At 35.7% G+C, this 24,254-nt stretch overlaps 1 protein-coding gene across 50 annotated transcripts in view; it reads right to left on the reverse strand.

Moving 5' to 3' along the window:
- Positions 1-24,254, reverse strand: part of svilc (supervillin c) — a 57,934-nt gene that overhangs the window by 2,172 nt on the left and 31,508 nt on the right. For 15 of the 50 annotated variants that reach the window (XM_087244969.1, XM_087244951.1, XM_087244925.1 and 12 more), the window contains 22 exons: positions 22,478-22,983; positions 20,840-20,930; positions 20,596-20,643; positions 20,343-20,411; positions 19,243-19,320; positions 18,234-18,442; positions 17,971-18,125; positions 17,718-17,819; positions 15,856-15,992; positions 15,479-15,626; positions 15,233-15,378; positions 13,904-14,079; positions 12,953-13,103; positions 11,984-12,281; positions 10,836-11,045; positions 7,156-7,363; positions 6,911-7,044; positions 5,434-5,589; positions 4,647-4,775; positions 4,455-4,561; positions 4,186-4,341; positions 1,842-2,287 (listed from right to left, as the gene is read on the reverse strand). In XM_087244969.1, coding sequence (XP_087101095.1) covers positions 2,195-2,287; positions 4,186-4,341; positions 4,455-4,561; positions 4,647-4,775; positions 5,434-5,589; positions 6,911-7,044; positions 7,156-7,363; positions 10,836-11,045; positions 11,984-12,281; positions 12,953-13,103; positions 13,904-14,079; positions 15,233-15,378; positions 15,479-15,626; positions 15,856-15,992; positions 17,718-17,819; positions 17,971-18,125; positions 18,234-18,442; positions 19,243-19,320; positions 20,343-20,411; positions 20,596-20,643; positions 20,840-20,930; positions 22,478-22,983 — 3,507 coding nt within the window. In that variant the 3' untranslated portion in view covers positions 1,842-2,194. Of the gene's footprint in view, positions 1-1,841; positions 2,288-4,185; positions 4,342-4,454; positions 4,562-4,646; positions 4,776-5,433; positions 5,590-6,910; positions 7,045-7,155; positions 7,364-10,835; positions 11,046-11,983; positions 12,282-12,952; positions 13,104-13,903; positions 14,080-15,232; positions 15,379-15,478; positions 15,627-15,855; positions 15,993-17,717; positions 17,820-17,970; positions 18,126-18,233; positions 18,443-19,242; positions 19,321-20,342; positions 20,412-20,595; positions 20,644-20,839; positions 20,931-22,477; positions 22,984-24,254 lie in introns of those variants that run through there. The other 35 variants (XM_087244974.1, XM_087244959.1, XM_087244934.1 and 32 more) reach the window with 5 other exon arrangements.

Consider the following 24,254-nt stretch of genomic DNA (forward strand, 5'->3'; position numbering starts at 1 on the left):
TATATACATATATATTAGAGTCCTGATCGGAAGGTAACATCCGATTCTGATCGCGCCTGATTTTCGATTATATGATTGGATCTGGACATGCAGTATTCATTGTACAAATATTTAAACACAATTGAGTTTGTTAAAGCGGCACACTTTATTATTTCTTGTTCTCAGTTGGTAAAAATTTGCTTTAAATCTTATAGTCACAGCCTATAATTATTAACAATTACTATAGTTAAACTTTGTGCAAAGTGATGTGACTATTGCAGATTTGCACATTGCGTTATCAATGCTGAAATGATACATTGTGCAACCCTATTCTCTAGTAATATTCTTTTTATCTATTATTATGTAATATCACTTCTGTATTTTAATTTCATGCAAACACCAAAATGAAGCGCCTTGTCTTTGACCCATATTGTACATACAGTGTACATTTTAAAGAGACACTTTACGGTGTATAATCACATTTTAAGTTGTACTCTGTAAAAAAATCTATTATTTTAAGTTTTTTGGGGGGCAGCTGGAGTGGTGAAAAAAAGGTAAAACAACGGTTGTTAAATTACAGACATTTACCTTAAAATAACGGAAGTTAAATTATAGAAATTTTCTTAAGTTTAAGTTTCCAATAAATTTCTGTAATTTACCATCTGTTATTTTACGGCAAATGTCTGTAATTTAATGGCTGTTATTTAATGTTTTTTTTTTCCGCCAGCTGCCAGAAAAGCACGTAAAATAGCTGATTTATCTTACAGTGTAGCACTTTCATATTAGTATTTATCTTTTATTTGATCTCTCCTATGTAGCGTTCAAAACAGTGTTGATTTTGTGGCTGTATCTGCAGTTGCTCCAAATCTCTCTCACATTCTTGAGTCCATTTGCTATCTAGAGGAGGCCTGTAATTTTTCACCAGTCACGTGAAACCTAAATCCAAACTAATTCCCTCCCTCAACCCCCATTACACTTCACACTTCCAGCAACCACTCTAACACACACACGCACACACACACACACACACACACACACACACACACACACACACACACACACACACACACACACACACACAGAACAGTTATGATTATGGGGAATTCCCATAGACGTACTGATTTATAAATTGTACAAACCATATATTCTATCCTATCACCCCAACCCTTATAGAAAAAATATCTGCAGTTTGTTCTTGCATTTTTCAAACTATTTAATTCTGTGTGATTTATGAACCATTTTTATCATGGGGACAAAAATATGTCCACTCAAGGTCAAAATATACTGCTAATGCTATTGACCTCATTCTTCAATGCCGAAGTGTGCTTGTGTTTGTGATTGTTTAGAACTTCTGATTTAGTTGTCTATGGGAGAAATGACCAGGAACAATAACCGGCAGAAAATGGTCAAACTACTTTACAAACAAGTGTGTTCATGACTATACAGACAAAATATAATAATATACAAAGAAAATATCAGTTTGCAAAAAAATAAACAGCAAAACAAGCTGTTTTTAACATCTAAAAATGAACGAAAGTGAATAAAACCGGAAGTCTCGTGCTTAAAAGTTTTAAATGGCTGCGCACGCTCGTACACGGAGAATAAGGTGAATACTTGGGGGGACATGGGCGGAATATTATATATATAATCCAGTCATCATTCATATTCTGTTAGGTTTCAGTTTTATTCAGTTATTCCAGCCTCCACTGATTTTCAGCATTTCCTCTTTTCATTTCTATTCCTCTTCATTTTTTGGGTAATCTTGTTACTGACATTTTTTTATTTGTGCCTCTATTTGTTCTTTCATTCTCACCCTTTATGTATTTGAGACTTGTAAAGGTGAATAAAAGCTTGACAGTCAAAAACGTCATGATATTTTTATTTTAAAATAAACATTGCAGAACGCAGACCTCTATTCACATGTGCTGTTTAATGTATAGAGGAGGCCGACAGAGAGAGAGAGAGAGATAAAGAAAGCAAGACAAAAAACAGCTGCGATGGAGGAAGGGGAGGAAGAAAGAAAAACGGCAGCTATTTCTCAAAGTCTGAGTAAACTGTTTTGAAACTTTAGAAAGCTTTTGGCTGGACATTAGGCATTACAAAAAGCATCAGGTTGAAAGGAAGCCGACTCACACTCACAGTTAAACTGTACACACGACACGACCGCCATCAGGAACACTTCATCTTACAAACACATCATTGCTGGTGTTGAGTCTCATGCTAAGTAAAGTCCTTTGCTTTTCTTCAGGTCCATTTTTTGTAAATCCGATAGAGAGTTGTAGTCATTCCACGTCATTCCCAAAGCAGCCTAAAATAAACAGGGCAGCTCTTGCAACATTTCCACTTCTGCTTTTTTTACACAAGATTTTAATATAATCTATATGAATATCACCGATTAGTAGGCCCACATGGAATCTGCGCAGGTAAAAATCTACAGATTTTTAGCCCATCATTGAGTCTATTTATTTACATGTGTAAATGTGTGTAAATTCAAAGTGTTTAAATTAATTTCAGCAATAATTATTGACTAATATGAAAATGTTCTTATAATTTATTTATTAAAACAGTTTGTAAAGTCATATTTTCTGTCTTTTAGTAGATTTAAAGAAGACTTGATTTGTTTACCTAATAAAGTGGATCTAATTGGATTTGCACTGTAAACATTAAATACAAGTTAAAAAGGTATTCCTTTTTAGTTCATTTATTAAGTTTTTAGAAATGATACTGCCAAAATCTTTCCTCATAAATCTGCAGATTTTAACAAAATTCTGCACAGAAACAGCAAAAAATGTCAGCAGATTCCATCTGGCACTACCGATTAGTAGGTCCACAAATAATCTGTGCAAATAGAAATCCACAGATGTTTAGCCCATCATTGAGTCAATTTATTTGCTTCTGTAAATGTGTGTGAATTTATATTTATTCAGTTATTAAATAAATTTCACTATAATTATTGACTAATATGAAAATGTTCATCTCATTTATTTACAATACAGCTTGTAAAGTAATATATTTTGCGGGTTTTAGTAAATATATTATATGAGAGACTTGCTTTGTTTACCAAATAAATGTATCTAATTAGATTTACATTGTAAACCTTACAGTTAAAAGAGTATTATTTAGTATTTCATATATTAAGTTGTAAGCTATGATACTGCCAAAACATTTTGCATGAATTTGCAGATTTTTTTACAAAATTCTCTTCTGTCTGGCCCTATAGATTAAATATGAGATGGCTTCAAACTTGCTCTCATTTCACTGGCTGACTTTGAAAGGCACATTGTTTGTTTTTTGTGATTGATTATTTTAGTTTTTATAAAGCTTTAGTTTATATTACCTAGACTTTATTATACTGTGGGTTGTTTTCTGAATTAGAGTACAGATAAAATCTCTGGGATCAGTTTAATTGGGTTTTAATCACTACATCTATCCAGCAAAGACACATTCAAATGATCAAAAGTGACAGTAAAGAAATTTATGATTTCACACTGATAGAATAAACTTGAATAAACAGTCTCTTCATCAAAGAATCCATAATATTACGGTTTCAACAAAAATATATTTATATAAATATATATTAAGTTTTTAACATAAATATTAACAATTAATAAACAAATGATCTTAAATATGAAGTTAACAAATTAGAATAATTCAGCTATGCCATCAGAGGATAAATAATCATTTATTATTATTAAAATAATACAAATAATTATTACTGTATAATATTATTGTTAATTATTATTGTAAAATAATTCTACACTCTACTGGTAATGATATATATAAGTGCAGTTGATCAGATACAATATGGTTTTAGCTAAAATATTATCAACTGACTGTTATAAAGCATTGCCTTTCAATTGTGTTCGAATGTACTAGTGTATAGCGTTCTAAAATAAATCAAATAGAAGGCATTTTTAACCTATCTACTGCGCCACCGCTCCACCACATATATAAATATTAAATTTCTGTACAGATATTACATCTACATCTCTGTCTTTTGAATCAAATATATGCTTTCTTGGAGAATATAATAACAAAACCTCATTTAAATCTTTCTGACCTCAAATGTTGAGTGTAAGTCAGTGAAATTATGAATTAGATAGATAAATATCTAAATTATTATTTTTCAAGATTTGACTTTGTGAAACTCACTATAAACTTTTAAAGGTTATCCTGTGATTCAGCTGTAATATAATGGTGCTATACCTTAAAATCGTGCTGAGACAGGTAGTTCTCCAGGTGTTGAGGATCCACTCCCTCAGGTAAAGGTCTCTTTAGTAGATCCTGAAGGGGAAACTGGGTCTTATTGAGGGCAGCCAGAGCATCCTGGACCAAAGTCAGCTTTTTACGCACCGTACAGTCCTAAAGGAACGCACAAACAAATATTTCAAGCAGATAGTAGTGCTGATCATCTATGCACTCAAACTGTGTATGTGCAAATATAGTTATGATGATGATGATGATGATGATATCACCTCTTCTCCCTTTGTCATCTCCCACGAAGGGAATATATTAGTAAAGGTGAGAGGCTCTGCCCCTTCATCAATAAGATATGCAATCGGAGGCCGCCTGGGATTTCTCTCTGAAAACAAGACACCAAAAATAACTCAGAAACAGAACTAGACGTTTTCTGAACAGCATCTGTGCTCTGTCCAGTTAAGACCTACCTTTGCAGTACTGTAAGGCTGTCTCCATCGCGCACTTCTTCTCTTTGTCCCAAAGAGGGCGCTGTGGAGCCGAAGTTTCACAACTTTGCCATAAATACACCTCCAGATAGTTATCCAGCAGGAACAAAGCTGCAGAGAAGAAGTGTTACAGCATAGTGTAAGAACACATTTATAACACATTTCATTTGTATTAAATAGCTTCAGGTTTTAACATTGTATTGGGTGTTTCACACTTGGTAACGTTTGGTGAAACAACCAGTGACCTCAAGCAGTTTTGATAACTAGTTACTCAAATATAGCGTATTGCATATTTAAAGAGACAGTTCATCTAGGAATAAAATTTTTTTATTCATTTAACACAATCAGGGAATCCAAAATGTTGTGGACATTTTATTTATACAGCAGAACATTTAAAAACTGTGAATTGATTCAGTAAATGCAAGTCAGCGGTTACTGGCACTTTGAAAGTCAAAAACCTATGGGAAAACCAAATAAATCCCTGTGGCAAATATTGTAAATAATGTTCATTTTCTTGAACAGCGTGATCATTTTGCTTAAAAAGACTTCAATGTATTGTTTATTTATAAATTTCAGTATTATGTTTCTAAATTAATCTAGAAATTAGGTTTAATGGTTTTAATAATGGGTTTAAGTCTATGGGTTTCAAATAACATGCACATTTTTATATAATTAAAAAATTATGCATCATTTTTGGTTGAACTCTACCATTAAGTGCAGCATGGAAAGCCTTCATGTGTACTTTGTTTCTGTGCGTGGATGGTCTTACCTGGTTGTGGCACAGTGTATAGCTTATCTTGAAGGAAGGGCATTGCTGTGATGACACCATTTGCACGGCAGGGGCTAACGAGCTCCAGTCCTTCAAAAGATCCTGATTGGGCACTCAGGTGAAAAAGGCGGGGCGTAAAGTTAAATTTACCAGGATCTGAGGAACACAAAGAAGACCTCTTGTGAAAAATGATGCAAATGTTCATTGCACTACAAAATAATGACAACACGATTTAACAAGTCACACTTCAATCAGTGCTCTAATTCTTGAGGTCAGGAATCAGTGTGTCCAACCAGTGAGGAATCAGGCTCACTAACATTGAGACACTGATGGTGACATGACAACATCTGCACTGTAGGACATTTGGTGGGTGTTTATAAACAACAACAGAACTTATATTTTACAGATACAATTTTTTAAATGTTATTTCATGTACATATTACATATTTTATTGAAAGTCGTTTTGACTATTATTCAGTCTCAGGATATGAATTCTTCATGTTTTCTTGACGTCAATCCTAATTCTTCATAACAAATGCTAGTTCTTGATATCAATCGGGAAAGTAAGTAATATATAGTTCTTGATATCCGCAACTGTATTTTACTAGTTAAATATTGCCATAGGCTGCTGTTCAGTTTTAATTGTCAACATCAAAAATTAATTTCTTAATACTTTAAATTCCTATTTCACATATAATTGTAAATAATTCTAAATCTTATTTTTATATCAGTAATCAAGTGGCTACTAGTGAGAACAATATTCATGATATCAACCACTGAACTGCGACTAGTAAAAATGTGAATAACTGGTGTCAAGAATTAAATTAATACTAGCAGAAATGTATTTAAATAGTTATCAAAAATTGAACTAGTATGTAATAAATTTCCTGATTTCAAGAGTTACATTTGAACAGCAGCCTAAGATTACATTTAACTAGTTAATAAAATTACAGATATCAAAAGTTATATTTTTACTTGAGAAAATATCCACAGTTTAATTGTTGATATCAGATTTTAAATTGTTGATATCAGCATTCAGAAAACTGGATAGCAACAATTAATTTTTTTATATCAACAATTAAATCACTGATTTTAATATTCATATTTAAAGATAAAAGTTTCAAATGCCCACAGCATTTCATTCATTAACTAGAATTGTTCGCAAGGTTGTTTATGCTTAAACAAAAATAAACAATGGTTTGTTTGTTTTTTTAAAAAACATCTATTGTATGTCGTGTATGATACATTTGTATGATAAGACATTATATATATTACATGCTTAAAAACTTATGTTAAGAGGACATAGTGAGCATCAAAGCTCCCTTCTCTTCACACTACACTGTGGGACATTTCAGTGCACTAAAAGTATTTTGTGATTGAGAAAGCCTTTAAAATGGACTGCTCTTTATTTGGTACCCTAACTACTACTGACTAGTAAGCTGATTGAGATGCACTATTAGTTTATTATTCACCATACCTTGTAGCATGCAGTCATATGACTTCCTGTCCTGTTGTCCAATAGCGTTCCAGTATTCGGAAGGCTCCTTCCCCTCCTCCACTTCTTGGATGTTCATAAAGCTGCTAGTTTTCAGACTCAGCTCAGATGGGCACCTGATCATCACACATCAATCACATGATATCAGTCCCAATCTGGCAACTTGCACCAATTAATGTGTTTCATGGGTTTGTTTACATGACTCTTTTGACAGAGGTGCAGCTCACGTTTGTGTGAGGCGCTGGACGGTGTGCTTGGCCACCTGACGGGCTTTGCTATGGGCTTTACACCCATGCCACAGGTAGATGGTGCCCTGTTGGCTGTTCAACAGAACCAATGAGCCACGAGATCTCAGACTGGAGCAGGAGCACTGAACCTCCAACAGGCTGCCCTCTATCGGCACATCACCCCTCACACAGAACAGACGCCAGGCTTCTGAAACACACCAAACACACTGTCACATGCAATAAGTGGAGCTGTCTGTCTTTTTTCTGCAAGTAACTTTTGTATTTCAAGTTATGGATTGCAATTCTGGGTTGAGGAACTTCCATTTAACAAAAGTGAAACTAATCAATTCAAATAACAAGGTTGTGCAACAAATAATCCATATACATGGTAAAATGAATTTAGAGGTTAATTTTGTTTTGTTTTTTACAGCAAAAATGCTTTTCTTACTTATGGTTTTCATCTGGTTCCAGTCCAAACATTTGAACATAAAGGCTTTTCCTTAAAACAAGCTAAATAATCCGCCAGTGAGGTAAGTAAAATAGACTATTTAAAAAGAAACTTTTATGCAAAAATCACTTTTATAAAGGGTTTAAACACAGATTTGTGGCAACAGTGTGTGAATATAACCAGTTTCTAATGGTAAAAATATCTGAATTTTATTTTTTATAATCACACTTGATAAAAACAGTCTGGCAAAACACTTTGATTGACATTCTCCCTTTGTACATGTCATCAGAGGGGAAAGCCCACCTATCAATGATGTTTTCTCCCCATTAGCATGGAACATTAGTATTGTTTTTAAACCTGCCACTATGCTGACACACAGGCATTTGCAACTCCACCCTCTTTTGAAAAGAGGGCTGGAAGCACAATCTCATTTGAATTTAAAGCAATAGTGACCAAAATAACGCAATTAGGATCAAAGCCTATAAAAGCAATTCAAAGTGTTATAAAACATTATTTTTGTGCTATTTTGAGCTGAAAATTCACATAGACACTCTAGCGATATCTGATTCTTATTTTACATCTTGTAACAAGGGGCATAAAAGGCTTTAAAAAAGATTATTTTACTTATACCACTGGCAAATAATTAAGCTTGTTTAAAAAAAATCACTTAAATTTTCATTTTTTTTACCGGTCTACAAAATGCTTCTTTAAAGGGCCATAAAACCCCCCTCTTTCTGTTTAAGTCTACTTCAGAATAAAAAAAAAATGCTTTATGATGTGCGTGGAGCGCTCCGTGCAGAGGAAGTAGTAGTTGTGGCCAGCAGAGTAGGGGAAAAAGAGTTGAGCGAACAACTGTTGTCAGTTGGCTCACAAAATCAGACACAAATCGTGAGGAGACCCATGATTTTATAGTTTACAAAGTTAAAATGCAAAGAAATTAAAATGCACAGTAATTTAATGTCCTGCTACATATGTTATTTATAATTTCATAAACACATAACCAAAATTTTTATATTATCATAAAAATGATCATGTTTGTATAAACACTATAAATGAGGAGGACTTCTCTACTCCTCAATCCCCGAGGCTGAATGCAGACAAAGTGGACAGCAGTGCAGCAGGTCCCTTTCCCTGTCTGGTAATCTGGAGGATTTTAAACATATGGCGAACACAGCAGCAGGGATATAGGCGATTCGTCTGAATGATAACAAACTCAACTGATAAAAGACAAAGGGCTCTATTTTGACAATCCATGTGCAGAGCGCAAAACGCAGGGAGCAAACGCTTTCAGGGCGTGTCAGAATGGATTTTTGCTGTTTTAAGGACGTGGCGCATGGTCTAAAAGGGCTAAGTTTATTTTCTTAATGAGTTATAGGTGTGTTTTGAGAATAAACCAATCAGAGTCTCATCTTCCATTCCCTTTAGGAGCCAGCTGTGTCGCGTCATAATCGCTTTTGCTATTTACATGACGTTAAGTAAGTGTACGTGTAAAAACTGAGCATTTCATTAGTAAGAAAACAGTTAAACAGAGCATTTACCGTCGAGAATGGGAGATAAAAGATCTACTTTCTCTTTCGCTCTCAGGGATAGGGAAACCTTTACGCACAGACATCAATTGGCCTATAAATAATTAATTTCATTTGTTAAGCGCAAAGATTTGTTTCAAAACTATTTCTAAATTCAGTTCTAATTTCCAGCAAACGAATAAATGAACAATAATAACGAAGTGTGTTCAAAAACCTGAGTTATATCCAAATACATATGCTGTGCCCAATATGGTCTAAAACCTGACAGGTGGACAAATCTAAGCTTGTTTTTAATAAAACAAATATAAATATGGATATAATAAATAATACAGCTAATAATAATAACATTGTACAAAAGCAAATTGAATGAACTGAAAAAGCCTCCCGAGATGAAGAAAGTATGAAGGCAGTGGTTTTTAAATTCATGTAGGCTAGAAATTAATATGTTTTGTAATGTTTTAATCATTTATATTTATATCCTATATATATCCTTATTATATATATCCTTAATATATTATATATTTTTCATATGTAAAGATATTTGTGTATTGCTCTACATCTTGTGTGTAGTGTGTAAGCCAGGCGCACTCCAGACAATTTCCCAACTTTGTTCTGGTCTAAAGAACAGACTTTTACAGTTTCTCAAAATAGCAACGCAAGAAAAAACTCGTGCTTTTTTAGACCAGAACGCCTATGGGCGCACATATGAACGCAAATGCATTTGCTATTTAAACAACATGGCACAATGGCTTAAAATGACCTGAACGTAGCAAATAACAATTGCTTTGCAAATTGAAAAAACATGCAACAAACCCTGTGGATCATGGAAACAAACACATACAACCCGTGGCATGCACAGACACGGTCTCACCCAGCCATTGGGTCTCACAGCTTGGCATGTCTGCCTTGCCTTCGGAAAGCAAGTGCTCTCATGTATAATTAAGAAAGATAAGAATTCATAGGATAAGAATACTCTGCTATGAACAATAATAAGAAACCAATGTGTTATCACTCCACTAGCAGATTCGCGCTACGTCACAGATTTTGATCCCACCCCAAAAATTATTTTAAACCCGAAAAATGAAATAATCTGAAAAAAGCTCAAAATGATCCAGTTTTCCCTACAATTAAAGCTGACAGGTGCTAACGTTGTCTTAACTGATGCACATCACACACAAATCTGTTGAAATTTAAAAAAGCACTCCAGGGTGTCTCGAACGTTTAATTTAAGAATGTTTAGATATTTGCACAATAAAACAAGACAAAAACTAAGTTAGTAATAAGACTAAGTTGTAAGACTAAACTTAAATGAGAAAATACTTTTTGCAGCGAATGCTTCGTGTGTAAAATTTTATTCTTATATTATTTTAAAGGGGCATTAGTATGACCAGCAGATGTGTGGCAATGTTCTTTTGAGTTCACAACAGTACAGTAATATTCAACGTATGCCTGTAATATTTCTGCAGAAAGACGCATTAACCTTTTTCAGGATTATTCATGGTCTGCTGAAATTTCTAAATTCAAAAAAGCTCCCTTTAATATTTGATGGATGAACTGTGAGGAGAAGAATGCCACCCCATTGTATTCATTATGTAAAAAAATGATTGTCTACAGTTTCATGGAAGTTACTCCGACAATTCACCCAAAGCATTTTGGGGCATAGGATAGAAAAAGGTGAATAGTGGGAGAGAAAAAGATGAGCTGACCTGTGTCTCTGCTTGGTTGTTGTCTATAAACAACCATTCCTCCCTGGAACAGCTGCAGGAAACAGGCTGGCTCCTCCCCTTCTGTTATAAACACCTGAGCGCTACACTCATTGGTCAGTGCTGGTGACAGGTCCCGCCCACTTATATTAGAGTGTCGCCCCTTCCAGATGAAAACAGCAGATCTTTCCTGAGCCATCGCACTCTCATCCCCTGCAATATAATGATGATAATGACACAAATAGAGCACACATTTATTTATAACTGTATAAAAGAAACACACAAAAATTGACTTATTTTGTTTAATAAACAAACAATTTTTAGTATCATTAATTTTTTGTTACTTATTGTATTTTTTTATGTAAAGAATTTATAAATCTTGAGAGTAGTTTAAATATTCAGTATCACTTTACAATAATGTTCAATTAGTTAACATTAGTCAATACATTTAATTAAGAATCAACCATGAATGTACAAATGAAAAATGAACATATTTATATTTTAATTTAAATTCTTTACTGTATCACATTTTGCAATACGCACAAAAAAATCCCTCTTAGGGGACAATAAAGCATACAAACAACGACACAGTTTATTAATCATTTATTAATCATGAGGCAACATTTAATGTATTATTAAAATACAAAGTTATGGTCATTAACATTAGTTAATGCACTGTGAGTTTATAAGAACTAATAAAGAACTTTATTTTCATTAACTGACATTAAGAATGACAAGTACTGTAATAAATGTTAAGTTCCCTGTTTGTTTGTTAATAAATATTGTTACTAACAATAACTAATGAAATATTATCGTAAAGTGTAAACAAAACGTTTCCAAAAGCTGTTTCTAAGTGAGTTTACTACACTCAAAAGCCCCCTTTTTTGTGACAACTTACCTGTTTTATGTTGAATGCACTTAAATTTGTAAAAACATTTAAGCTAACTCAATCTATTTATGTTGGGACAACATGGACGAATTGTGTGGAACCCAGCCTTTTCACAATGTACTAAACAATATAATTACTCTCTCTCTCTCTCTCTCTCTCTCTCCCTCTCTTTATATATATATTTTTTCTGAATATTATAAAGAGTAGTTTAAACATATAAAACCATTCAGTATGCCTTTCTGACCCACACATGATCTCTCACCTGAGGCTGTAAGGCTGTACGTCCAGCGTATAGCGTATGTGTTGCCCTCGTTCAACTGTCCCAGGCTCTCTGGAGCAACTTCACAATCCCCACCCTCTGAAATCAGCCACACTTTCACAGAAACAGTGCTTAGATCTGCCTGCCGACCATCACTCAAAGTGACCAAGTCCCGTCCCCTTCGCACATCCACACCATCCAGAATGACCTGCGACACTCCTGAGAGACACACCCCTCCAAAAAGAGCTCTAACATCACAGAACCACTGCTCCGCTGATGCTTGATGGAGACTGGAAGCGGTCTGAAGAGAAGATGATAGACATTACAACGATAGAAAGAGAGTAAACAAAAACAAAACTTTAAAAATGTGGAAAAACTGCTGTTTAAAATAACTGATTATGGAAGTCATTTAAACAAAAGAAGAACATGAAAATATGTTTGTTATCTAAACTTGTGAAGTTTATTTATAAACTAATTTCGAGAGGATCACATGCTTTATGATTGACACGGCTGATCCCGCATTTGCTAACGTATGCATGGCGGCCCAGTGGCTAGCACTGTTGCCTCACAAAAAAAACGTCTCTGGTTCGGGTCTTTACCCGGCCAGTTGGCATTTCTGTATGGGGTCCATGTTCTCTCCGTGCACGCGTAGGTTTCCCCCGGGTTCTCTGGTTTCCTCCCACAGTCCAAAGACATGCGACATAACTAAATTTACTAAACCAAATCGGCAACAAAGATGAGCTCCAATCAGCAGGACATCCTCATAGAAATCCTTAATTCCCCTTTTTTTGCTTTATAAAGGGGGAGTTCTCAAGATTAACCTCAGCTCAAACTCCCCTCTCGCCCTGCAAATGGGAGGTAGCCCCGGGCTCGAGGATCTTGAGTGCTTGGGACAGCATGCCAAATACGCTTTATCATCAATCATCGGCTAAGTGTGAACTCTTGAAGTGTACAGTCTATCAGTCTCCTCACCTTCACCTCCTCTTGTATTGAAGGAACGATGTGGTTTTTGTTCATGCTTGTCTGCTCAAATGAGTTTGCAAACTTCTCTTTGAAGAGTATCGTCTCATTTTGGTCGAACACACGGCCAAAAAGTGCCCAGTCTGGCCGTCCAATACCCTGTCTAAACACAGAGAATATTTGTTTGTAAACAAAACAATAGGCCAATGGAATCGTTATTTACACTGACTATTTCCACCATTGCCTTTTTCGAAAAGTCCCAAAGTTGTGATGCATTAGTATTTATTTATTAATTTCTTTATATATATAAATTCAGCTTATTCATAATAAAAAAACTAACATTCACACACTGAAATCTCTTAGCATATAAATACAAAATTTATATCCATTAAACAAATACACCCACATAATTATAATTACATAATTATTACTAATTTGGACTGCGCTGCTCAAAAGCAGAAAACAAGAAAAAAGTGACTGTTTCCTCCAAATGTCAAACCTTAAACAATTGTGCCAACATAGTAAAAATATATAAACAGTTATAATTTTAAAGCCTTTTGGTCAAACTGAAGGTCTACTATCAAATACTTTGTGCTGACTTCCTACTAAAATGGCACCAGGTTTAAATGTTGAAGTTTCACAAAGAAATGCCAACTGGCTCAGCCAGGACACAAACCAGTGACCATCTTGCTGTCAGGTGACAGTGCTTACCACTGAGCCACTATATCAACTTATACAGCTGTCAAAATGTATTAAGTTTGACAACCAACACGGTTAAAACCGTACCATATTATGGCCTCATTAAAGCAAGGAGAATTTATGATACATAATGTTATGCTGATAATATAGTTTGTAATAAAACAAAATATATATACTCATTACCAAAAATCGGAAAAAAGAAGCATTTTCTACTGTGAATTTTTATTCAGGATTTCTGAAAATGCTCCCCTATGCTAAACCTACTTGTGAATGTGGGCACTGCCACCAGAGGGATCCAGAGGGTTGATCCTGCAGTTGCTATAATCATACGCTCCGTCCCAAACCTGATGAGCCAGCTGAAGGGCCAGTTTTCTTTCGCTTGGGCCGACGTCTTTCCCATGCCACAAATAGAGCTCACTGCCGAAGTCAAACAGCAGAGTCTGAAACAGACAAATACACTGTAAGTCCATTTCACTAAGCACAAATGTATTTCTGCCATGTTGAATCACAAAACAATACCAGGTAAAGTGTACCAAACATTAAATTTAATGTGATGAAATTAGCTCATTTCACTCAATTATTGATGAGAGTTCATTGCATTTAATAAAAAATATATACAAATTAAAAATTTTATATTATAAACAAAAAATTCAACTGCGTAGAAGCAAATTTGAAATTAAGGGTGTGTTCACTTAAAATGTCAGTGCCATTCTATAAACGATCAGCTGCAAGCGCTTCTTAAACTGTCAGAGCACTCAGAGCTGAGCATAAAGCGCACAATCAGAGCCTCGCTACAAAGCTGGCATTAAAAAAACACTGCACTTCTACTGACAACAACAAAAAAAAAATGCTCAACTCCAGAAAAACGCTTTGGTTGACACATGCCCTAAGTGTTACCATCTGTGTTTTTGCACAATATTAACATATGGAGATATAAATTCATCTGTAAAGTTGTGGTGTCTTAGGATTTACAAAGGTTTCTGTTATGATAATATTTGTAGGTTTACCATTGTAGTGAAGAACAGAGCCATTGATTTGGTTAAAGATGAGCCGAAAAAACATCAATGTCTATGTGACTTAGAAGTTGAAGTGGATTTTTCTTTCAGTATGATGATGTACTTTCAACTGAAATTCACTCACAGCAAACTAATGGAGGGGCATGGCCAAAAATATTTAAGTCAAACTGACATCATCAGAGTAGGACTGGTGTTCAAGAACTGAAGCAAATGGTCAGATTTTAATTAAAGATTACCAAAACAAACCTTTTTTATTTTAATAAATATTTGCAAATTAAGTGTTACAATGTTAATAAACATTGTCAATTTTAATTTCATGTTAATTGTATATGTGTATGATCCATAAGTACATCTATGCAGTATATAAATATAATCTATTTGATGGTTGCATTAGCACATGCTATTGCAAACTAACACAATTATGAAGACTGAAGTTAGAGTTTATGCAAAGCGAACAAATTGTTTAATTCAATATTTCAATGAAGTTGTAATAAACAAGTAGTGCTGTGTTGTAAATGTTTTGAGTAATCTGAACTTGAGAATGTATAATGTACACATCAAGACTTGGGATCAGGACCTGAGTAGGGTTGAGTAGACTGTGGTGCGGGACGGAGGCCCAGGCCTGCTCATGAGGACTCAGTCTGTCCCCCTGCAGCCTGTAAATACAGTTTGACTCTGATATGGCTTTCTCATAGAGCTCATCATCTTCAACACTGTCTGAACCTGCAGAAGCATAAAGCATATATATATATACCATTTGAGTACTATTGGGAAATCAAAATGCTCATGATCAGATGGTTCCTCTGGGGTTTATGTCTCTCGCCTTTATACGGGGTCTGTCCTCCGAGAAGCTTCCAGAACTCAGCTGCCTGCTGGCTGTCTGTGTTTACGCCTTCATCCAGGTGAACAACACTGGTCGCCTGGCAACCCAAATCCCTTTGGGTCACAATCAGTGAGGCCATTTCAGATGCCTGGAACAAACCATTAATAATCATTAACAAAATAAAATGTAATTATATACCTAGCTTTGGATACAACAAGCTGTGTGTATAATTAACTTATTTATCATTATATTTGTTACATTTAATAAAATACATTCAAATTATTTCATATTTTGTTTTATACCCCAAAAATATACCAGTAAGTATGCATGTAAATTATCGTTGGTACTGGTTTAAACTGGGATTACTCTGAAGGTACCTTTTCTCTCTCAATGGTGTTGGAGAGTTTGCCAGTCCAGAGGAAGCAGTGTGATTGTGTGACCAGCAGAAAGCAGTCACCGCTGTTAAGAGAGTGAGACACCGGCTCCACCATCCGCACCTGCACCTGCCTCCATCCTGAATGTTGTTGACAATAAGACACTAGCTGTTTCCATCCGAAGTTGCAAATTTAACAAAACTAAAACATTTATCAAAAAATTAGCTTTTATCCCATGTGTTCATGAAAATAAATTCATCACTTCCTGAGATTCCTCATTTTCTTGTCGGCTTAGTCCATTTATTAATCCGGGGTCACCACAGCAGAATGAACCGCCCACTTATCCAGCTTGTTTTTACACAGCGGATGCCCTTCCAGCCACAACCCATCTCTGGGAAACATACACACACACTACGGACAATTTAGCCTACCCAATTCACCTATACCGCATATGTTTGGACTATGGGGGAAACCAGAGTACCCGGAGGAAACGCACACGAACGCAGGGAGAACATGCAAACTCCACACAGAAACACCAACTAAGTCGAGGTTCGAACCAGCAACCCAGCGACCTTCTTGCTGTGAGGCGACAGCACTACCTACTGTGCCACTGCGTCATCAACACATATAATCAATATTAAAAATTGCATCTCTACAAATATTCAGACAAAAACACATAGTATAGAAGCGTTTAAGTTTAATTGGTAAATAAGTTTCCACTTTTATTTATGCACTTACAGTTAAAGTCAATTATTAGTTTGTTTGTTTTTTCCCCCAATTTCTGTTTAACAGAGAGAAGATTTTCTTCACCACATTTCTAAACGTAATAGTTTTAATAACTCATCTCTAATTACGGATTTATTTCATCTTTGCCATGATGACAGTAAATAATATTTGACTAGATATTTTTCAAGACACTTCTATACAGCTTAAAGGGCAATTTAAAGGTTGAACTAGGTTAATGAGGTTAACTAGGCAGGTTAGGGTAATTAGACAAGTTATTGTATAATAATGGTTTGTCCTGTAGACTATCCAAAAAAAAAAAAAAATAGCTTAAAGAGGCTAATAATTTTGTCCCAGAAATGTTATTTAAAAAAATTTAAAACTGCTTTTATTCTAGCAGAAATATAACAAATGAGACAAATAAAACTCCACACAAAAAAGCCTTCTGGTCCAGTGAGGATTTGAACCAGCAACTATCTTACTGCGAGAAAGCCATGCTAATCACTTAGTCACTGAGCTGCCATATATATTGTTTTTTTATATAGTAATAATTATTTTTAAATAACTGCAATCTTGTTGTCTTCCTAAGAAATTCATTTTAAAGAGATTTATTATCTAACAGACAGCAAACTTTCAAAACATTAAATCATTCATTTATTCATTCATTTTCCTTCAGCTCAGGTTCTTTTGCAGAGGTCGTCACAGCGGAAAGAACCGCCAACTACTCCAACATATGTTTTACAGCGCATGCCCTTCCAGTCGCAATCCAGTACTGGGAAACTCCAATACACATTCATTCACACACACACTTATACACTACGGCCAATTTAGTTTATTCAATTCACCTATAGTGCATGTTTTTGGACTGTGGGGGAAACCAGAGCACCCGGAGGAAACCCATGGGAACACAGGGAGAACATGCAAACTCCACACAGAAATGCCAACTGGCCCAGCCGGGATTCCAACCAGCGACCTTTCTTTGAGGTGACAGTGCTAACAACTGAGCTACCATGCTGCCCATGAAGTGTAAATGTATACAGGAATGTTAGCATCGAATTAACATCAGATTTCTATTATATATTTGATCTATATTTTATTCCATGTAATATATTTTATATAATACGCACTTGATTATATCCTACCTTTAACCTGGATGAGCATGAGTTTGTGGTATGGCACAGTGGGTTTGCTCAGTTTTCCAGAGGAAGTGACATCAGCTGGGGTGCAGTTTGAATTTTTCATAGCTTAAGGGAAAAGAAAGAGATCAAATAAAAGAACCTGAGATTAAAAGGGTGTTAATATGTTTAACACTGTTGACACATTCAATGACTGAATCTTTAAAAATGATTGATGACTGATGAGCAGGAAGATAAAATTGTAATCGTCATTTTAAACCTGTATTATTCTCCATTTCGCTGTTTTCTTCAGGCTGCATGAAATCCTGCTGGATGTCTTCTCGAGCAGCAAGAGCACGTAATGGATTCCGGGAACCCTGAGTCCTGCGTGACGGCCGAACTGATCGCCTGTGTTCAGCTACAGCTGAGCTCAAACTGACACCCACACAGAGAAAGATAAAATAAAACCAGCATCAAGTCCCAAATATTAAGAAATCTCTCACACACGCGCATGTAACAACAGACAGACAGATGCTGGTTTACATTGGTGTGTTGGTCTGGCAGAGAGCACTCAGGTCTGACTCTGTGTCTCCTCCGGTGGTGGGACATGCTGGCACTGAGCAGGGTTTAGCTGGCATCACCTCTTTATCCATCTCAGTGCCAAACATCTGACTCTCCTGCACTTCCGTGGTGCAAACGGTTTGTGTTTCTGTGAAAATAAGTTTGGGAGACTCTTCTTCCTCACAGCTTGCCTGAAATAATGGAAAGAACTCAATTATTTCATACTGTAGTATCTGATATATTTTAATACCAAGACGGTGTTTAAAAAAAGTTTATTATGTGTTCAAAAGTTTAGAGCAGGGTTTTAAAGGCTCTGCTGCTCACAAAGGCTGCACTTTCTTAATAAATAATACTGTAAAATGTGGATTAGTACTTGGTTTAAAATGATTGTGTTTTATTCATGTGAAGAAAGCTCAGTCATTAATTTAGCCTTATTTACATGATTGATCTAAAAAATGAATGACCTTATGTTGCACAGGTATTTTTTTGTAATAGTCAAACATACATTGTATGGGTCAATTTTTCTTTAATGCCAAAAATCATAAGAATATTAAGAAAAGATCTTGTTCCGTTAGGATATTTTGTAAATGTTCTATTGTAAATATATCAAAAGTCTATTTGGATTTGTAATGTGCATTGCTATGCACTTCATTCTGACAACTTTAAATTAAATTTTAATAACATTTAGTTTAGTTTGAACCCTCAGATTCAAGATTTTCAAAATAGAGTTGCTAAATATTCCCATTTCCTCACAACATACATCAATGGAAAGCTTATTTATTCAACTGTCATGTGTATAAATCTCACTTTCCAAACAATGTACGCTGATTTTTTTAAGTTTGATGCTCAAGAAACATTATTATCAATGTGAAACATTGTGCAGCTGATTTGTAAGTGTATTATACAGTTTATTAAATAATACCCTTAACTGTATACTTACTAAGTACGTAACTATCTACATACTATATACTTTACTAAATCTTTAAAATACCTCCTTGACTCTCCCGGTCACATGTGGTTGGGCTTGAGTTGTTTTTGAAACCTCCTGAGCTTCATAAGAAAGACTTCTCTAGAGATGGCGAAAGAAAGTGGAAGAGAAGAGCATTAAGAGTCAAGTGCTAGTCAAATCAAGCCAAATTAATTATATGTACTTTTAACTGCAAAGTATGAACAACACATACATTTAAAGTTTACAACACATGAATAATTAGTATGCAAGTCAATTTTATTATTATATTTTGCCCCATTTACATTTTACTACTTCCAAATCAGATCTATCTTACTATTTACAATTAATGACAATTTGACATTTCATCAAGTGAAAAATTGCCTGACATTCAGATGTAAGTTAAGTAGGTTTCCTCTCACACATATAATGGCCCCACATTACATCAAAATATATTACATTATTTAACAACCACAAAGTAGCATCTTTGTGGATAGTAGCAAAATAGCATCCACAATGCTACATTAAAAAATCTTTTTTTTTTCCAGAACTAAAGCCTATTGGTAGTCTCCAGAAGTATAAGATGCCAGATTTTGCAATTAAGAGATTTTGCAATTGTAAAGAATCCTGAAACGTGAGCACAACCCAATAAGAATGACAAGCTTAAGGGTCATAAAATAAGTGAAGACTGAATTTCTGAGATGAGGACTGAAGTTTATCATGTCGGAGCAGAAGATGCAGGGACCAGTACCAATTTCACTTGAACCACTGATTAAACCATTGTATCTATCAGAATCATTTTTTTCTTCATTGATATGTTCATCTCTTGCCATATTGCATTTTTCAATTCAAGCTTTCCTTTAAAAATTATGCACCACTTGTTAATGTTTATATGCAAAATTAATCATATTTATTATAACGGTTGTGCTTAGGAAAAATATAATGAGAATATTGACTTGCATGCAATATAAGTATAAAAAATGTATTTTAAAAGGATGAGGAATGAACGTGTGATTCTGCATTCTACATGAGAAAACAGAAAATGAAATAGCACATGACCTAAAAGCACATGCTGAGAGAAACAGTACTTAATGGAGAGATGCATCACATTCACAGTGGACACCAAACATGAATGAAATGCTCACCTCATTGAAACACATCACATACTGAGGTGTGGAGTTTGAGCGTGAGTATACAGATGAAAACACAGGCTCCTGAGACGAAAGGAGAGGGGAACTGAATCATGAAATATCATTCTCAACACAAAAGTTACACAGAACGAACACAACGAAACTCACTTTTGAACACATATATGTTAATAAGCAATGATACACAGTACTGTATGGTTGTTTAGCTTATAAACATTCTCAACCAATTTGCATGATCACAAATTCTTACCCAGCACTGAGTTTGTGGTATAGACTCAACTGCACTGACAGCTTCATCCTGCAGGTGGCAGTGTGAAAACCAGTGAAGTGAAAAAACATTGAGGAAACATTAGAGTGACTCACATGCTGCATGCTATTGCAGTATGACCAAAAACACAAATAGATCACTGAGTATCAGATTAAATATTGTAAAGTAGGCTCAAATATGCCATGGCACCCTGAAAACAAAATTTCTAAAATACACAAACACTTACAGAAACCTGTGGCTCACTGCTTCTACTGATATTGCACTTTGCTGTAGCACCTTGCTTCTCTTCTTCTTCCTTTGTTCTTGAGTTTGTCAGTCTGTGAAAAAGATTTTGATGAGTTTTGTGTCTACTTTCTTCACATTATTCCAAAATGAAGCTAATCCTTAGTTCTTTAAAAGTAATACATCGTGTGAGACCATATCTTTACCACATTTTAATGTACTGACAGTACTATGGGATAAACCTTTGTCTGCGTCTAAAATCGCAGGCGCCCTTGAGTAGGTGCTTCGATTGAGCACATAATTGTTAAAGGTGATTTGGTCAAAGTCCCTTTGCAAGTCATTTCACTTGGCGGCCATCTTTGAAATGTTTCTCAGGCAGTATGCATTCTGTCTGAATGGGGAAACATCTAATTTTTCAAAACTGTTGGCCAAGCTTACGATTATCTTTCATATTTGGAATCACGAAATAATTAAACAACAACTGTATCAACTGTTTTATTAATGTTCAATTCAAACAAAATTGTCATTTTTTTAAGTTGCCCAAGCTAATGCGCATGTGCACTCAAAAAGAATGAGATCACGACACCAACCTCATTTATGGTCGTTCTAAACATTATCATCCTCTGGATAATGCTTTGTCTGATTGCGCTGCTCTTCTGAAGTAATTCACAACTTGGTATTGATGGCTGTCTCCTCTAGAAATGACAGTGACTCTTTGTTTACAGGTTTGTGGGCGTTTAATTGGTTTCTACTGTCATGTAATGTGAGTTTGACAGGATGGACTGAGTGTGTTTGTTGACCATTTGTTGTCGTGAAAGCGCACGTCTGATCCGAGCTTCTTCCCCGGAGAAACGTAAGTCTATACTGATCGCTGATTGGTTCCTGTACTAGTAAGCAGTGCTTCGTTCGCCATATTGATCGTTACACTTTTCCCCATTCAAAACTATACGAGTGACATGTCTTGTGTATTCTATAGTCCTTGATTTGATGCAATGCTTCTGTGCAGTGTGTTACCAACTTTACATTTTGTCTTTTAGGTAGGACATATATGTCAGTTGATAATTTCACAATGTACCACTCATATCTGTGCTTTAGTTTCTGTCTGAAAAAAATAATTTACCTTTAAAATCCATGTGAAATAAAAATGTACAATGTTTATTTTTCTAGCTTAGTCTTTAGGAGTTTGCATGTTCTCCCTGTGTTCGCGTGGGTTTTCTCCGGGTGCTCCAGTTTCTAATTAATTGACCATAGTGTATGAGTGTGTATTGATGTTTCCCAGTACGTTGCAGATGAAAGGGGAGTCGCTGTGTAAAACATATGCTGAATAAGTTGGTGGTTCAATCCGCTGTGGCGACCCCTTATAAATAATGGACTAAGCTGAAGGAAAATGAATAAATGAAGGAGTTAAGTCAATCAAAATCTTTGATTGACAACTTTAGCTACAATATTCTTATCCACACCCCTTTTACCATCAGTTTGCTAAGAGGCAATGAAAGGCCCGTCCTCTACTGAACATATTGTTTCAGTTGCAAGTACATTAACATACTGAATTAAAAGTCTAAGTAACTTCAAGTTCTTTTACTGCACCTAAACTTCTAAACAGGACCATATATATGACAAGAGACTCAAAAACTAAGAGAACCTGTCAGCGATGGCTGAATCTCCACTCTGTTCTGTGATCTGCAGAACCTCTGAAAGATACAAATGTTCCTCAGGGTTTGGAGCAGATCTCCGTGTTCTGCCGAGGGATGTTTCCTTCCTCGTCCTCTGCCTCCAGGGAGCGCCGGAGAGATGACCCGGAGAATGATCCACCGATGACAAACTCCTCTCCTCCTTCACTTCTGTCTCTCCCCTCTCTCTGCCATTCTGCTCCAGGCTGTGTCCGTTCAGGTCTTTCCTCTCTCTGTCACTCCTCCACACCACTCCCTCAGAGGAGCTCTTTTTCAGGATGCCTTTAATCTGCACTGCATTCTGGGAATTGGTGTCCGTTGTATTCTTAAGATGGGGAGATGAGAGTTCAGAGGAGGAAGAGCTCAGCCCGGAGAGACGCACTTCACTGGGTTTCAGGTTGATGGACTCGGCCTGCTGGCGGTCAGAGAGGTGAGGAGCCAGATGAAAACGAGGGAGCTGCACAGGCCCTTTTTGAAGCTGAGAGAGGGAGAAAGGCCTATCAGCATTTGAGAAAGAACCAGAGCAATTTAAGTGACAAAATAACTAAACCTGACAAATCAAACCTTTTGAAATGTCACCAGCAGGCTGCTGGACTAACCCACATAGAAAAATACTCTACTAATTTACAAATACATTTTAAACTTCCACTAAATATAATATAGTGTTTTCGAAGCATATTATAGTAAAGTGTATTATATTGTGTGCATCTCACAAAGGCCTCATGAGGGTTGCAGTCTCTCATGGGATTCCCAACAGCACCCGATATGGGCTGAGAGAGTTTGTTGAAGTAAATTTACAGTAAATATACTATATATTTTTTATCATACTAAAGTGAAGTGTATAATAGTATAATTTTACATCATTTTGTTAACAAATTATGCAGTATACTAAAGGAATTATCTTTGTGAATTGAAAACTGTAGAAATCTAGAAGTATACAACAGTTTTCACTATAGTTAACTGTGATTTAGATTAGATTAAATTTTTGTAACCCACCAGTTCTACTGCACCCAACCCGCTCTGAGTTTGGACTGAACCAGTGATTCTTTGCATTGGAGTCGATTGCTCTAACAAGGAGGCTACAGGTCATGGCCTTTAGCGTCTGTTGCTAGAGCACCTTTAGAGGTCAGAGGAGTGAGGTTTACCTGCATAGCACTTCACTAGCTGGCCTTCATTACACTCACCCCCTAAAACTCACTGTCATCCGGGTCACGGCACCAATGTAACCCGACTAGCCTTACACCACCCTACCCACTCCATGCTAGGATCCAACCAGCGACCTTTCGTATGAAAGTCGGTTGCTCTAACAAGAAGACTAAAGACCATGGCCTCTACCAACTGTCGCTAGAGCACCTTTTGAAGTCAGAGGAGTTATACTGTTCTGTTACACTTTATTGTCATTACAAATGTACAAGTACAAGGCAACAAAATGCAGTTTAGGTCTAAGCAGGTAGGTGCAATAGCAGCAAGTGCAGGATACAGGTATAAGTTATAAAGTGCAATTATGCAAAACTATGGGAATATGTAGTTTTAAATGTGTATTAATGTATAATTCGTATACCTGTGGTTATAGAAAAAGTAGTAAAGTATTGGGTAATTTGTTTATATTACTGTAGTTGTTGTATTACCACATGCACTATAAAGTTACCACAACAGATAAATTCAAATACTTTCATAGCATGGTTAAAAAAACTATAGTATTGACTATAAATGTCAGGACTATTTTTTACTATATTTTTTTCATGAGGG

Source organism: Danio rerio, chromosome 3 (genome assembly GCF_052040795.2).
Source record: "Danio rerio strain M-AB ecotype USA chromosome 3, GRCz13ab, whole genome shotgun sequence".
Taxonomy (NCBI): Eukaryota; Metazoa; Chordata; class Actinopteri; order Cypriniformes; family Danionidae; genus Danio; species Danio rerio.